The 17,351-nt window shown below is 45.7% G+C and overlaps 1 protein-coding gene across 12 annotated transcripts in view; it reads left to right on the top strand.

Annotated features, from left to right (window-relative positions):
* The window catches only part of ARID1B (AT-rich interaction domain 1B), a 490,608-nt gene that overhangs the window by 450,106 nt on the left and 23,151 nt on the right, over positions 1-17,351 (top strand). For 9 of the 12 annotated variants that reach the window (XM_066596068.1, XM_066596077.1, XM_066596073.1 and 6 more), the window contains 2 exons: positions 1,664-1,817; positions 6,123-6,239. In XM_066596068.1, the coding sequence (XP_066452165.1) occupies positions 1,664-1,817; positions 6,123-6,239 (271 nt within the window). The remainder of the gene's footprint in view (positions 1-1,663; positions 1,818-6,122; positions 6,240-17,351) is intronic. The other 3 variants (XM_066596069.1, XM_066596074.1, XM_066596078.1) reach the window with 1 other exon arrangement.

Genomic DNA, 17,351 nt, shown 5'->3' on the forward strand with positions numbered 1-17,351 from the left:
AGCAGACATCTACAGTATATACATCCTAAATACACAGAACATAGTTAGGACGCATGTAGCAATGTGTCAGTCAAGAAGGGATTAAAAAGAGACTTACAAAAGGTATAGTACCGTAATAGTTTTCTTTCTCCATCCATAGATAAGGTTTGAAAATTACAGGCAAATCTATTTCTTGCAATTAATATCGTCTATTACAGTACCTTACGAATTAAAAGTATTCCAACTCTGAAGGCGGGATTGTGATTGTCTTTACCAATTTCCCCTATTTGTTGTTTGATGATTTATCTTTAAAGAAGTCTGTCACCTGAATCTAGCAATACAAAGTAATCGTATTATAAGTATGGGGGACTTGCAGACAAAACCTTTTTTTTTTTCGATTTCAACTTTTCTATGCTGCTTGCATGGTATGCAAATTGCTGTTTAAACTGTCAGATGGGTGGTTCATCTTCTGACCCCGTTTGTGCGTTCTAGTTAGACTGCACCTCAATTGGGGATTCAGTGACGTACTTTGGTGTGTTCATTGTCCTCAGTGACATCATGTACATATGCTGAATCCCTAATTGCAGCACAGTCATTACAAATTTACATGAAATTAAAATATTTCAGGAAAAAAAGACTTTTCTTTTTAATTGATTATAGGTAATTTAAGTAATAAGCAGAATGGACAGACTACAATACCAAGAGAGGTTATCAACATTGGGATTGTATAGTGCAGAAAAAAGACTGCTTAGGGGCAACGTATAGATATATCAGGGGACAATGCAGAGATCTCTCCCACCATCTATATATACTCAGGACTGTAACAAGGGGGCGCTCTAATGACTATGTATAATATATTAGAGGACAATACAGACATCTCTCGCATCATCTATTAAAGCCAGAACTGTAACAAACAAGGGGGCGCTCTTAATAACTATGTATAAATATATCACGGGACAATAAAATCATCTATTACAAGGGAGCGCTTTAATAGCTGTGTATAGATGTGTCAAGGTCAATACAGAGATCTCTCCCACCATCTATATATACCTAGGACTGTAAAAAGGGGGCACACTCAACACCTATAAGAAAGAAGGTACTCAACATAGAAGGGAGTTTTTTACTGTACGAGCAGTGAGACTATGGAACTCTCTCCTGAAAATGTAGTGATGGTGAACTCACTAAAAGAGTATAAGAGGGGTCTGGATGTTTTTCTTGAGCCTTACAATATTACATGTTATATCACTGATTACTTCAGAAGGGACTATGATCCAGGGATTATGCCGATCTCCAGATTTGATTCAAGAAGTTACTTTTTTCCCTTAAATGAGGAAAATTTGCTTCTACCTTATTTGGGGTATTTTTGTTTTCCTTTGTATCAACATTGAGGAGGAGGGAGGGGGTTAATAGGCTGAACTGGAGGGACATTTGTCTTTTTGTGTGAAACGTATGCTCTCCAGATTGCGGGAATCTGCTTGTATTTTCCCTGTTACAGTGTAGTACCTATAGCCTTTTTTTACCGCCAATCCTTAGCAATAGTTCAACTCTTTGCCAGAGGCTGGTATAATTCCATTTGACATGGTTATGGTCTGGTCATTAAAAGGCTTTATGGACAATTGATATCTTGGTTTCAATGTAAACGGAAAATTGTTTAATTTGCACTTTTTTTATTTTATTATTTTAGTGCCTGGAAGCAGCGAGCCTTTCATTCCCCCTGGCCAAATGCCTAACAGCGGTATGCCGGATATATACAATCAGTCTCCATCTGGAGTGATGTCCAATATGGGAATGAGTCAGCGGCAACAATTTCCTTATGGACCTGGAAGCTATGATAGAAGGTGAGTACATCTGAAAGTTAAAAAAAAAAAAAAAATCTCAGAGAATGTCTCTTAAAAATTATTGTTCAGAACTTTTATTACAATTTTTTAATTTCATTCATACTTATAAAAGCAGTTTTAAATGCTAATTTAATGTATTCATTATTTTAGACACCTACACATTACTAAATAAGATTATTATGGTAATGTATTGAACTGAAAGCAGAGTAGAAGGCTATATATCTATAGGCAGAATTTTTTAACCTATTAGGTCTCATTACTTCTGTTTGCCAATTTCCATGCACTTTGTAATATACATTGTGCATGGAAAATGAAGCAAACAGAAGTTTTGGACTTACCTGAAGGGATGCCCCCCGTGTTGCTCCTCCGTCGTCCCTGGTTACCACAAGAATCTTCTCTTCTTGTCGGGCCAGCTCTTGTCGGCGCGGGAACGAGCCCCTTCTCATCCGCGCATGCGCAGTTCTTCTCTCTGCAGCCGGGACCGATATACGATCTTCTTGTGTGCAGGGGGGGGGGAGGATGGAAGAGCCTCAGAGCAGGAACTGAGCTCCCGCCCCCTCTCTGCCTCCTTTCCGCCCCTCTGCACTATTTTCAATGAGGAGAGGCGGGGGCGGGGCTAATTCTCGGACCTTAGCCCCGCCCCCGTCCCGCCTCTCCTCATTGAAAATAGTGCAGAGGGGCGGAAAGGAGGCAGAGAGGGGGCGGGAGCTCAGTTCCTGCTCTGAGGCTCTTCCATCCTCCCCCCCCCCCCCCCCCTGCACACAAGAAGATCGTATATCGGTCCCGGCTGCAGAGAGAAGAACTGCGCATGCGCGGATGAGAAGGGGCTCGTTCCCGCGCCGACAAGAGCTGGCCCGACAAGAAGAGAAGATTCTTGTGGTAACCAGGGACGACGGAGGAGCAACACAGGGGGGGGCATCCCTTCAGGTAAGTCCAAAACTTCTGTTTGCTTCATTTTCCATGCACAATGTATATTACAAAGTGCATGGAAATTGGCAAACAGAAGTAATGAGACCTAATGTTTATGGCCGGACAACCCCTTTAAGTCAGCTTGTACAACAGGAAATTTTAAAATTGCAAGTGTAATGTTGCTATATTGAACAATCAGAGAATTCTAAAATAAGAACAGTAACAAAAGATGATACTGTTCATTATTGTACATTGTTGAACCCAGAGGTCCCTAGTAATAGCAAGGGTTAAAAAAATAGAATGTGAATCTGACTTTTCAGTTAAAAATACACTCTCTTTTTTTTTAGGAATCAGAGATGGTGGGATGTGTAGGCCGACACTGAGAAATCAGAAAGAAAGAATGCAGATAAATAATGGGCAGCACTGGGTTTCAGTATTTAGAATTATTGCCGTGCAGCACTAAGGCCTCATGTCCACGGGGAAAATCGGGCCCGCTACGGATTCTACATGTAGAATCTGCAGCGGGTCCCTCCTGCCCCGCGGACGTGAGCGCTGAAAATACAAATAAAAAGGAATTTACCTATCCGTAGCGGGCGGCGAAGCTCTGCTCTTCCTCACGGCCGGATCTTCTTTTTCGGCCGGCGGATGAATTCCTTACGCCGGCGGCACGTCGTCGACGTGCCGCGCGCATGCGCCGGGCACATCCGCCGAGCCGAAGCAAGGGAGATGCGGCCGTGAGGAAGAGAAGAGCTTCGCGGCCCGCTGCGGGTGAGTAAATGCTTTAAATTCCTATTTTAGGTCTCCCGCGGATCCGGACGGCTTCCATAGGCTTCAATAGAAGCCCGCGGGAGCCGACCCCGCGGGAGACCCGCACGAAAATGGAGCATGGTCCAGATTTTTTCATGCTCCTTTTTTTTTTTTAATCCCTTTTATTGACGATCCGCGGGTATTTATCTACCCGCGGGTGGTCAATGCATCCCTATGGGGTGCGGATCCGTGCGCGGGAGATCCGCTGCGGATTTTAAATCTCATTTTGCCCGTGGACATGAGCCCTAAAGGTCCTAGAATTGAATCTGGCCAAGGACAGCTGCATGAAGTTTGTATGTTCTCCCTATGTGTGTCCTCCCACACTCCAAAACATACGGACAAGTAAAATTACATGTCTTCAATACCGGCTCCAGAGTGTGTCGGTGATGAGCAAGCTAGATAGGCAGGAACTTATGTGAGTGCTGACAAACTCCCTACAGTTCAGTGGAATTTGTTGGCACTACATAAGCAACGAAAAAAAATATCAGCTCTGTACTTGGTTGAATATCGCCAGTTATCGCCAATCCTAGCAGTTAACACTTTAGATGCCACTGTCAGTACAAACAGCAGCATTTAAAGGGCCTACGGAGAAGGTGTGTCTCTGTCACAGGACACTGTCTGCACTGGATGTATTTCCATCAAGCCTTGCCTGAGACAGATTTATTAGAATGGTTGTAAATGTGTAAAAATTAAGTATAAATAAAAGCTTTATCCAAATTGTTTGATCAAAAATAAAAATGGTATTGCTGCAGCTGTAAGTCTTACTTTTTAAAATCTCACATTTTTCGTACATGGTTAACCATGTCCAAAAAAATGGAATGCCAAAACTGTAGATTTTTTGGTCAACCGACCTCCAGGAAAAAAAAATTGAATAAAAGGTTACATGTACTCCAAAACAGTACCAATTAAATGTACATCTCACCCCGCAAGCACTCACACAGTTCTCATCAGTGGAAAAATAAAGTAATGGGGGCAACATAAAGCTATTTTTTAAAGGCTTTTTTTTTAATCAACGTAAAAAAAAAATATACATCTCGGTTTTGTCATAATTGTACTGACCTGCAGAATAAAGATGTGTCGTTTTTATTGCACCACAAATGCTATAAGACAAAAAAAGGCCAAAATGTTTGGGTTTTTTTCTCCTATTTTAGCTCACTTAGAAACTTTTTGAAGTTTTTTTCAAAACATTATATGATGCTAAATGGTACCATTGAAAAAATACAACTCGACCCACAAAAAACAAGATTTCATTTGGCAATTGGAGAAAAAATAAAATTAAAATGTTTTTGAAAATAGGCAGGAAAAAATGTAAATAAAGGTCTGTGGCAAGAATAGATAAAGTGATATACTGGCCACGTAGGGTCCAAAAAGGCACTTTGCTTTATTTTGGGTTACTGTAACTATATGTACATGTTTAGTATGTACACATGGAGAGCTTTCCTGGAAGACAGAATAAACATTCATCACAAGCATCATATGAACCGAGCCAGAGAGGTCTGTGCACTGTGTAGCTTATGGCTGAGTTTTCACTATATTTTCCTCTTCCCCCTCCTTGAGCTCAGACATATAATCCCACTCTTTTGCAGAAGTCTATGTGTCGGCCAATTACAGTTTATTTGCACTGGGAGTTTTTATGAAACAATAAAAGGAAGCAATCAATTGCCAAACTGTTAGAGGTTAATTATAGTATGCAGAACTTTTAATTACAGGTAAATGTAGGAAACTGTAAATAGCTAAGGTGCATTTAAAGGTTATTTAGTGCTTAAGGGGTAATATTTAACAGTATCTGGGATGTTGCAATATTATATTCTTTTTATAACATCCATTTAATTAAGGCAGTTAAAAACATTAACAACCGTTTTGGGATCAATATACAGTCCAAGTATAGCTGCACATACCTGATTTACAGGGTATTTTCATGCTAACATTCACCTACTTTCCATAGTATTAATATCTAAGATGGAGATTAAGAATAACAGATTTTTATTGTAAATTACATTTGGTCAAAGAAAGACCCATTGTATTTTTTGAAGAATAGATTGTGCTACACACGAACTTCTTACCATTTCCTCTTACGTTAGGAATGGTCATTCACTATGTAATATATCCTATTTTATGTATGCACACTGGCATTCCCTGCCAGTGCATTTTCATGTATAGATCTAGAACACCCATACACTGAGTATATTTTTAATATAGCTAATTAATAGTTTTTATGCACATTGGAAGTCTGGAGCCTTTGTGTTGCGGCAGTTTTATCTATATGAACAAATGTACCTTGCAGGTTCAATAGCCGTTGATTTGCAAAAACACTTTATTGAATTAAAATGGCTCCAATGAAAGTCAGAACTGAAGGTCACCAGCTCTTAAAAGATTAAATAGGCATTCTCTTGCTTAATCCTCATATATTCTCTGTAAAATGTTATAGATTTCAAACAGTGACACTTAAAAAGAGAGTGGCCAAGGAAACCTTTAGATTCGAAAGAAGCTAAGAAGTAGTGAAGCTGGAAAGTTTGAAGTACATTGATGTGCTTGTGTATGAATATTCTTTATGCCTGTCTTTTTCATAGAATGTTCCCATTTTTATAGGTCTGACTATGGCATGGGTACTGAGGGCAGTATGGGTCCACCAGGTCAAAACAACATGGGGGCTTCAAACAGTGATCCTAGCATGTATTCGCCAAATCGTTATCCAGGACAGCAAAGGTGGGCAGTTTAGTGTTACAAATCAAAGTATTCGCTTTTTATGCAGTTATCTTATCACCATCTGAAAGTAAACTATTACTTTGTGTTTTCTGCCATTACAGACTGACAGTGTACTTCTATGGGAGGGGTTACCCAACATCCGTTTTGATTATGGAGGGAGGCATTTTCCTACATGAACACATTATTATATAACACAACTTCATGTTATACTTAGTAGTCTAAAATACAGCCCTATTGTGCCGAAAACCAGCATTAAGTGAAATACAGCCAAAAACTAAATTAAAATTGCACTTAACAATTTTAACACACAATCCAATTATTGAAGAAGCATTTAGATGTAATAACTCATCTCTGATTAGGTAGAGCTATTGTGCATAATCTTTTTCTTGTATGTTTAAGACTCCTGTGTGCAGATTATCAGAAACATTGTCTTTGCCCTTCAATCATAATGAACTGTGCAGACTTGGTTAATGCTTTTATTTTGTTATAGTATATATAGGATGTAGGTTTTTTAGCTTAACACAATCACAATGCATTTCCTTTCAATGGGCTAAAGTAAAATGCTGAGCTTCCAGAGAAGACCACCTTTATTGCATCAACAATACATGAAAGGCTCATTTTATCAATAGATGTATCCAGACAAGTAGAATAGGAGAGAGATGTTAAATGGGTGTGAAAAGTGAATATCCTATAGTTCAAATGATTTCTTTTTAGTCTCCTTTTTTGAAGTGCATAGACCTTCAGCAACTTATTCATACAGAGAAAATGCTTATAGAATTCTTCCCTTTCCTTGGCTTGAAGGCAAATGGAGAACATTTTCACAAACAGCCTCTTTCCATTTGCTTAAAAAAAGTTATAAAGGTACGGAAGTCATTGCTCTCATGCTTGGCATCAAACTTGCCTTGTGTTCTAGTGTTCGGCTGTGTTCACATCGGTGTTCAGTAGTCCATTTTTTTGTTCTGTCCTAAGAGCAGAAAAATGGAAAAAATGCATCCTGTATAATCCCTATTGATTTAAATGGGCCTTTTTTTTTCTTCTTCTTAGTTTGCTTCAGTTGCCGCCTTCTACTCTTTCTATCTTTTTGTATCCTAAATAATAGAAACCGAATGAAATTGACCTTTTTTTTTTTTATGTTGCTGTCAATTGGGGGACGGACACAAACGGAGGCTATTCTGTTTGTATCCGTTTAACAGATCAGTTTAATACAACTGCACATTGTAAAATAGAGCTATACTTTAAACAAAACAAAAAAAAATGGTCTGTTAAAAACTAGAGATGAGCGAGCACCGAAATGCTCGGGTGCTCGTTACTCGAGTCGAGCTTTTCGCGATGCTCGAGGGTCCGTTTTGAGTAACAAACCCCATTGAAGTCAATGGGCGACCCGAGCATTTTTGTATATCGCCGATGCTCGCTAAGGTTTTCATTTGTGAAAATCTGCAAAACCCAAGAAAGTGCTGGAAACGACACAGAAACGGATAGGGCAGGCGAGGGCCAACATGCTGGGCTGCATTCCAGGTTCCCAGGTCCCACTATTCAGCCACAATAGCGGCAAGAGTGGGCCCCCCCCCCACCAATTTTTACTTCGGACAAACCCTCATTAGCAAGGCACACCTTTGCTAAGCACCACACTACCTCCAACAAAGCACAAGCACTGCCTGCGGGACACACCCCTGCCTCTTCTCTTGGGTTACATGCTGCCCACCCCCCCCCCCCCCCCCCCGCGCGCGCGCACGACCCAGTGTCGACAGCGCACACCAAAGTGTCCCTGCGCAGCCTTCACCTGCCCTCATGCCACACGCTGGCCTCACAGCCACATCACCCGCATGTCTATTTATGAGTGCGTCTGCCATGAGGAGGAACCGCAGGCACACACTGCAGAGGGTTGGTAGGGCCAGGCAGCGACCCTCTTTAAAAGGGGCGGGGCGATAGCCCACAATGCTGTACAGAAGCAATGAGAACTCCAATCCTGTGCCACCTCCATCAGGAGCTGTAAACGTGGGCATAGCAATGGGGAATCCATGTGCCACACAGTATTCATTCTGTCAAGGTGTCGCATAGCTCAATCCACACTGCAAGGGGAAAGCCGTCAGCGCTCTGCCCTCTACCCAAGTCAGTCAGTGCCTTTGTGCCAGACAGGTCAAACACCGCGATGGGAACTAAGTTTGCACCAACAGCATGAACATGAACAAAAAATTGATCATGGCAGATTTGCACCGCGCCCACGACATAGGCCTCGGCCCACAGCTTCAGCAATCCTAGGCAGGAAGCGAACTTTCACTGCACCAAGGACATAGCCCTTTGCACAAACCCTCAGAAATCGCGGGCCTACAGCGGACTCCTATGCTAGCGTAGCTGTGCACGTCTCATAAGCGCTGTATTGCTCCTGTAGTTTGTCCCAATGCAGTGCCCCGGATAGTAGAGTTAACGTCAGATTAAATACAGGTGGGCTTCGGCCCACACTGCATTCCCCAGTCAGACCGGGGTTTTTAATACATAGACACAGGCAGGTACAACTCACTAATGTGAAGTCCGTGTGGACCGACAGCATGGGTGGCTCCCTGGAACCCACCGGCGGTACATAAATATATCCCATTGCAGTGCCCAGCACAGCTGAGGTAACGTCAGCTGTAATGCAGGTGGGCTTTGGCCCACACTGCATGCCCCAGTCAGACTGGGGTTCTTTATAAGTAGACACATGCAGTTACAACTCCGTGTGGACCGACAGCATAGGTGGGTCCCAGGAAGCCACCGGCGGTACATAAATATATCCCATGGCATTGCCCAGCACAGCTGAGGTTACGCCCGATTAAATGCAGGTGGGCTTCGGCCCACACTGCATGCCCCAGTCTGACCGGGGTTTTTAATACATTGACACTGGCAGGTACAAATCCCTAATGTGAAGTCCCTGTGGACCCACAGCATGGGTGGCTCCCTGGAACCCACCGGCGGTACATAAATAAATCTCATTGCAGTGCCCAGCACAGCTGAGGTAACGTCAGGTTTAATGCAGGTGGGCTTCGGCCCACACTGCATGCCCCAGTCAGACTGGGGTTCTTTATAAGTAGACACATGCAGTTACAACTCCGTGTGGACCGACAGCATAGGTGGGTCCCAGGAAGCCACCGGCGGTACATAAATATACCCCATTGCATTGCCCAGCACAGCTGAGGTTACGTCCGATTAAATGCAGGTGGGCTTCAGCCCACCCTGCATGCCCCAGTCTGACCGGGGTTTTTAATACATTGACACTGGCAGGTACAAATCCCTAATGTGAAGTCCCTGTGGACCCACAGCATGGGTGGCTCCCTGGAACCCATCGGCGGTACATAAATGTATCCCATTACAGTGCCCTGCTCAGCAGAGCTAACGTCACATACAATACAGGTGGGCTTCGGCCCACAGTGCATGCCCCAGTCAGACTGCTAATATGTACCTTAACAGTAACCGCGTTGGTGGGAATGTGGTGGCGACTGTGGCCAGGATTAAGTGGGCTGTGGCGGGGGGATGGTGGGGGGGGCTCTCTTGTTGTGTCGGTAAAGGTGAAATTCTTGGACTGCCACCAGACGGACCAATGCAAAGGTATTTGCCAAGAATCTTTTCATTGTTGGAGGAGGAGGGGGATTTTTTGAGGCACTACGTGTCCTCTCCACGTGTCCGTGGTTATATGCACCTTAACAGTAACCGCATTGGTGGGAAATGGCCTCGCCACCATCATGTCTTTGGGAAGCCTCCGTTTCCACACCCCAGTGACATAGCAGTAGCAGTGGTATAGGCAGAGCCCAGAATTAGTAACATTTCAGCGGTAGCATTAGGGCCAGGCCCCAGTAACATATCACTAGCAGCATTACAGGGGGAGCACAGTATTCGTTCCATTTCAGTAGTAGTAGCAGTCCAGACAGGCCCCAGTAACAATTCCGAAGCAGCAGTATAGGGGGAACACAGTCTTAGTTCCATTTCAGTAATAGTAGCAGTCAAGACAAGCCCCAGTAACAATTCCGAAGCAGCAGTATAGGGGGAGCACAGTATTAGTTCCATTTCAGTAGTAGTAGCAGTCAAGACAGGCCACAGTAACATTCCCGTTGCAGGAGTTTAGGGAGATAACAGTCTCTTTCACATTTCAGTAGTTGCAGTATAGACAAGGCCCCAGTTACATTTATGTAGCAAAAGTGTAGGACAACCCCACACACTTTGCTGTACCATGAGTGCAGGCGAAGCCCATAAAAATTACTAGGATTACACTGTAGGCAAGGGCCCCCAAAAATTGGTGTACCAACAGTACTAATGTACCTCAGAAAAATTGCCCATGCCCAACCAAGAGGGCAGGTGAAACCCATTAATCGCTTTGGTTAATGTGGCTTAATTTGTAACTAGGCCTGGAGGCAGCCCAGTTAAAATAAAAATTGGTTCAGGTGCAAGTTTCAACGCTTTAATGAGAATTGAAACGTATAAACATTGTTTACAAAAGTCATATGACTGAGCCTTGTGGGCCTAAGAAAAATTGCCCGTTCGGCGTGATTACGTGAGGTTTCAGGAGGAGGAGCAGGAGGATGAATATAATACACAGATTGATGATGCTAAAAGGTCCCCGTTTTTTATGGTGATAGAGAACGATGCTTCCATCTACAGGTGCAGCCTACGTATTGTTTAGGTACCGCTGCTGGAGAAGAGAAGTCTGGGGAAATCCAGGCTTTGTTCATCTTTATGAGTGTAAGCCTGTCGGCACTGTAAGTTGACAGGCGGGTACGCTTATCCGTGATGATTCCCCCAGCCGCACTAAACACCCTCTCTGACAAGACGCTAGCCGCAGGACAAGCAAGCACCTCCAGGGCATACAGCGCGAATTCAGGCCACGTGTCCACCTTCGACACCCAGTAGTTGCAGGGAGCAGAGGCGTCACGGAGGACGGTCGTGCGATCGGCTACTTACTCCCTCACCATCCTTTTACAGTGCTCCCGCCGACTCAGCCTTGACTGGGGAGCGGTGACACAGTCTTGCTGGGGAGCCATAAAGCTGGCAAAGGCCTTGGAGAGTGTTCCCCTGCCTGCGCTGTATATGCTGCCTGATCTCCGCGCCTCCCCTGCTACCTGGCCCTCGGAACTGCGCCTTCTGCCACTAGCGCTGTCGGATGGGAATTTGTCCGCCAGGGTCGTGTGGTATAGCATCACTCTCGAACCCCTTTCCTCTTCGGGTATGAGAGTGGAAAGGTTCTCCTTATACCGTGGGTCGAGCAGTGTGTACACCCAGTAATCCGTAGTGGCCAGAATGCGTGTAACGCGAGGGTCACGAGAAAGGCATCCTAACATTAAGTCCGCCATGTGTGCCAGGGTACCTGTACGCAACACATGGCTGTCCTCACTAGGAAGATCACTTTCAGGATCCTCCTCCTCCTCAGGCCATACACGCTGAAAGGATGACAGGCAAGCAGCATGGGTACCCTCAGCAGTGGGCCAAGCTGTCTCTTCCCCTCCTCCTCGTGCTCCTCCCCCTCCTCCTCCTCAACGCCCTGAGATATAGACAGGAGGGTGCTCTGACTATCCAGCGACATACTGTATTCCCCCGCCTCCATTTCCGAGCGCAAAGCGTCTGCCTTTATGCTTTTCAGGGAACTTCTCAAGAGGCATAGCAGAGGAATGGTGACGCTAATGATTGTAGCATCGCCGCTCACCATCTGGGTAGACTCCTCAAAGTTTCCAAGGACCTGGCAGATGTCTGCCAACCAGGCCCACTCTTCTGTAAAGAATTGAGGAGGCTGACTCCCACTACGCCGCCCATGTTGGAGTTGGTATTCCACTATAGCTCTACGCTGCTCATAGAGCCTGGCCAACATGTGGAGCGTAGAGTTCCACCGTGCGGGCACGTCGCACTGCAGTCGGTGCTCTGGCAGATTAAACCGATGTTGCAGGGTCCGCAGGGTGGCAGCGTCCGTGTTGGACTTGCGGAAATGTGCGCTGACCCGGCGCACCTTTCCGAGCAGGTCTGACCAGCGTGGGTAGCTTTTCAGAAACCACTGAACCACCAAATTAAAGACGTGGGCCAGGCATGGCAAATGCGTGAGGCTGCCGAGATGCAGAGCCGCCACCAGGTTACGGCCGTTGTCACACACGACCATGCCCGGTTGGAGGCTCAGCGGCGAAAGCCACCGGTCAGTCTGCTCTGTCAGATCCTGCAGCAGTTCGTGGGCCGTGTGCCTCTTCTCTCCTAAGCTGAGTAGTTTCAGCACGGCCTGCTGGCGCTTGCCCACCGCTGTGCTGCCACCCCGCGCGACACCGACTGGTGGCGACGTGCTGCTGCTGACACATCTTGATTGCGAGACAGAGGTTGCGTAGGAGGAGGAGGGTGTTTAGTGGAGGAAGCATACACCGCCGCAGATACCAGCACCGATCTGGGGCCCGCAATTCTGGGGGTGGGTAGGACGTGAGCGGTCCCAGGCTCTGACTCGGTCCCAGCCTCCACTAAATTCACCCAATGTGCCGTCAGGGAGATATAGTGGCCCTGCCCGCCTGTGCTTGTCCACGTGTCCGTTGGTAAGTGGACCTTGCCAGTAACCGCGTTGGTGAGGGCGCGTACAATGTTGCGGGAGACGTGGTCGTGCAGGGCTGGGACAGCACATCGGGAAAAGTAGTGGCAACTGGGAACCGAGTAGCGCGGGGCCGCCGCCATCATGTTTTTGAAAGCCTTCATTTCCACAAGCCTATACGGCAGCATCTCCAGGCTGATCAATTTGGCTATGTGCACGTTTAACGCTTGAGTGTGCGGGTGCGTGGCGGCGTACTTGCGCTTGCGCGCAAACAGTTGCGCTAGCGACGGCTGGACACTGCGCTGAGAGACATTGCTGGATGGGGCCGAGGACAGCGGAGGTGAGCGTGTGGGTGCAGGCTGGGAGATGGACGTGCCTGTGTCCTGAGAGGGGGGTTGGATCTCAGTGGCAGGTTGGGGCACAGGGGGAGAGGCAGTGGTGCAAACCGGAGGCGGTGAACGGCCTTCGTCCCACCTTGTGGGGTGCTTGGCCATCATATGCCTGCGCATGCTGGTGGTGGTGAGGCTGGTGGTGGTGGCTCCCCGGCTGATCTTGGTGCGACAAACCTTGCACACCACAGTTCGTCGGTCGTCTGCACTCAGTGAAAAACTGCCACACCTTTGAGCACCTCGGCCTCTGCAGGGTGGCATGGCGCGAGGGGGCGCTTTGGGAAACAGTTGGTGGATTATTCGGTCTGGCCCTGCCTCTACCCCTGGCCACCGCACTGCCTCTTCCAACCTGCCCTGCTGCTGCACTTGCCTCCCCCTCTGAAGACCTATCCTCAGTAGGCTTAGCAAACCAGGTGGGGTCAGTCACCTCATCGTCCAGCTGCTCTTCCTCCGAATCCTCTGTGCACTCCTCCCTCGGACTTACTCCATATACTACTACCTCACTGATAGACAACTGTGTCTCATCGTCATCGTCCTCCTCACCCACTGAAAGCTCTTGAGACAGTTGCCGGAAGTCCCCAGCCTCATCCCCCGGACCCCTGGAACTTTCCAAAGGTTGGGCATCGGTGACTTGGGCCTCCGCGTCCTCGCCCCCGTCCACGTCCTTTAGGCCTACCCCTACCCCTCAGCATGGTGTATTACGAGATTAGCAGAAACAGAACGCTGTAATTAAATGTGCCGCTTATTGGCCTGTTGTTGGAGGCTGACTTCGCGTACATAACGCACTACAGAGGCAGGCAACAATTATGCGCAAGGCTGGGTATTAATTCACCAACTACTACCCCCAGCAGAGACGCAGTAAACTGAAGGCAGTGACAGGCAGGCCAAATACAGTATTTTTTTGAACTTTTTGGGAAAAAGCCCACTGCCTATATAGCCTGTATATCTCTTTCACCTTTCCCACTGTCCCTGCCTCACCAGTACTGCCCCTATACTCTGTAAAATGACTGCAGACTGAGGACGCTATTGTCTGCACGCCCGATATACAAAAAAATAAAAAATTGTGCAACACTGCTCCCAGCAGCCTCAACAGTACTGCACATGGTCAGATGTGGCCCTAAGAAGGACCGTTGGGGTTCTTGAAGACTAAAATAACACCTCTCCCTATAGCAGCAGCATCAGCAGCACTTTCCCTGATCTATGTCAGCATGCATCTGTGGCGAGCCGCGAGCGGGGCAGATTTAAATACTCGGGTGTCATCTGATCTCCCCAGCAACTCACTGCAGGGGGGTGGTATAGGGCTGGAACGTCACAGGAGGAAGTTGTAATGCCTTCCCTGTCTTTCTATTGGCCAGAAAAGCGCGCAAATTTCTCAGAGATGAAAGTGAAAGTAACTCGAACATCGCGTGGTGCTCGTCTTGAGTAACGAGCATCTCGAACACCCTAATACTCGAACGAGCATCAAGCTCAGACGAGTATGCTAGCTCATCCCTATTTAAAACTCATCACAACAAATGTCTAAGTGATCTGACTGGAAACTTTTCCTTTTTATGACAGATACATAAAAAAGTATTAGCAGGCTGCATAGGCTCATGCATTCCTTAACCCCTTAACGACCGGGCCATAGTGTTTTTACGTCCTGCAGTTGCAGGACGTGTATGGAGGGAGGTAGCGCCGCTATCTCCCTCCATACAGCGCGGGCGTCAGCTGTTTATTACAGCTGACACCCGCGGGCAATAGCCGCGCTCGGCCGTTCGGCCGATCGCGGCTATTAACCCTTTAAATGCCGCTGTCAATTCTGACAGCGGCATTTAAATCCCCCGAACGCTGTTTGGGGGTCCCGCACGGCCCCCCCGCGGTGAGATCGGGGGATCCGTGCAGGTGTCATGGCAGCCGGGGGCCTAATGAAAGGCCCCAGGGCTGCCTTAGCAGACTGCGTATCAAGCCATCCACACAGGGTGGCTTCATAGACTGCATAAATTGTAAAAAAAAAAAAAGTTATAAAAGTTTAAATCACCCCCCTTTTGCCATATCTATTATTAAAAAATCTAAATCATTAAATAAAAATATGTATTTGATATCGCTGCGTCTGTAAAACTCCGATCTATCAAAGTAGTGCATTATTTTTTCTGCACGGTGAACGTCGTCCGAAAAAAATAAAGAACGCCAGAAATGCATTTTTTTAGTTACCCTGTCTCCCAGAAAAAAACGCAATAAAAAGCGATCACAAAGTCGTATGTATTCCAAATTAATAATATTGGAAACTACAGGACATCCCGCAAAAAATGAGCCCTTGCTCAACTATGTCAACGGAAAAATAAAAAAGTTATCATGCGCACAAAATGACCGCAGAAAATAATTGAAAAAAATTTAATATCTTAAAAAAAAATACAAGTACTACAGCAAAAACAATACTATATAAGTTTGGTATCGTAATAATCGTACTGACCCATAGAATAAAAATATCTGGTCGTTTTTGTTGCAGTTTGTGCATCGTAGAAACAGGACACACCGAAAGATGGTGGAATGTCGGGGTTTTTTTCCATTTCTCTCCGCTAAGAATTTTTAAAAAGTTTTTCAGTACATTATATGGTACAATAAATAGTGCCATTGAAAAATACAACTCGTCCCGCAAAAAACAAGCCCTCATACAGCGACTTTGATGGATAAATAAAGGAGCTACGATTTTTTAAAAGGGAGTAGGAAAAAACAAAAATTGAAAAAAGCAAAAAAGCCTGGTCACTAAGGGGTTAACATAACTAAGATCCCATTTACACTGACAGATGATCACCTTGAACAGTTTTCCATTTAAAAAAAACAACACGTTTAATGAAGACATACCAGTTTTCAATTTCATGTCTACTTCTTAAAGGGGTTGTCCCGCGCCGAAACGGGTTTGTTTTTTTTTTCAAACCCCCCCCCCCCCGTTCGGCGCGAGACAACCCCGATGCAGGGACTTAAAGAAAAAAACCGCACAGCGCTTACCTGAATCCCCGCGCTCCGGTGACTTCTTACTTACCGGTTGAAGATGGCCGCCGGGACCTTCTCCCTCGGTGGACCGCAGGGCTTCTGTGCGGTCCATTGCCGATTCCAGCCTCCTGATTGGCTGGAATCGGCACGTGACGGGGCGGAGCTACACGGAGCCGGCATCCTGCATGAGCGGCCCCATTGAGAAAACAAGAAGACCCGGACTGCGCAAGCGCGGCTAATTTGGCCATTAGACGCCGAAAATTAGTCGGCTCCATGGAAACGAGGACGCTAGCAACGGGACAGGTAAGTGAAAAACTTCTTATAACTTCTGTATGGCTCATAATTAATGCACAATGTACATTACAAAGTGCATTAATATGGCCATACAGAAGTGTATAGACCCACTTGCTGCCGCGGGACAACCCCTTTAAGGGTAGATTCGCACATGATCTAAAACAATCACTAAATTATGCTACAGTAATTCCATAGTAAAAGATGCAACCAGAGCCTCTTGCTTCATTTTGCTGAAGAATTGCATTGTGGGCTTTTGTGTGGGATTTTACATGGCATTGAAGTTTATGATGAAATTCAGCGCCCCAAATGCACAACCTGTATGGAAAGTATTGTAGAAAGTATAATCCACGGATGTGGTGCAGCCCCTCCCCCATAGGAATACATGGTGTAAATTTCCACAGAGGATTTGTATGCTCTGAAAATTACATGGGAATCTAGCCTAATACCATTTCAGTGGCATTTTTAGACCCAAAATTCTATGGCATTTTATTTCATACTATATCATTACAAAATATGGATCTCCATTTTTCTGATGCAGAGCTCTAAATTCCCTGCAAATGTACAGAATTAAAATATAAGACTGCCTGCAGCCATCTCAAGGGCATGCAAAGTAGCCAATTGCATACTCTTACTATTGGGTTTAATTTAGAAGCAGTATATAGTAAGCTCGTTTTTAATTATTTTAGGGTGCATATTATGGCATTACCATCTGGATAAATACATTAAATTCAGATTTTTTTCAGATGAGCCAATATCCATTAGGGCTCTTACACACTGGCTGTCGGTTTTCTAGCGATGCGAGAGTGAGGGAAAATGCATTATAATGAAAGCAATGATTTCAATGGTTTCATTCTCATTTGCAATGTGTTCGCTCAGGTGTGATAAAATATCTGCGATATCGCCCATAGTTTTCATTGGGGCCGGGGCCCCATTGAAATCAAT

Source organism: Eleutherodactylus coqui, chromosome 3, assembly GCF_035609145.1.
Source record: "Eleutherodactylus coqui strain aEleCoq1 chromosome 3, aEleCoq1.hap1, whole genome shotgun sequence".
Classification (NCBI taxonomy): Eukaryota; Metazoa; Chordata; class Amphibia; order Anura; family Eleutherodactylidae; genus Eleutherodactylus; species Eleutherodactylus coqui.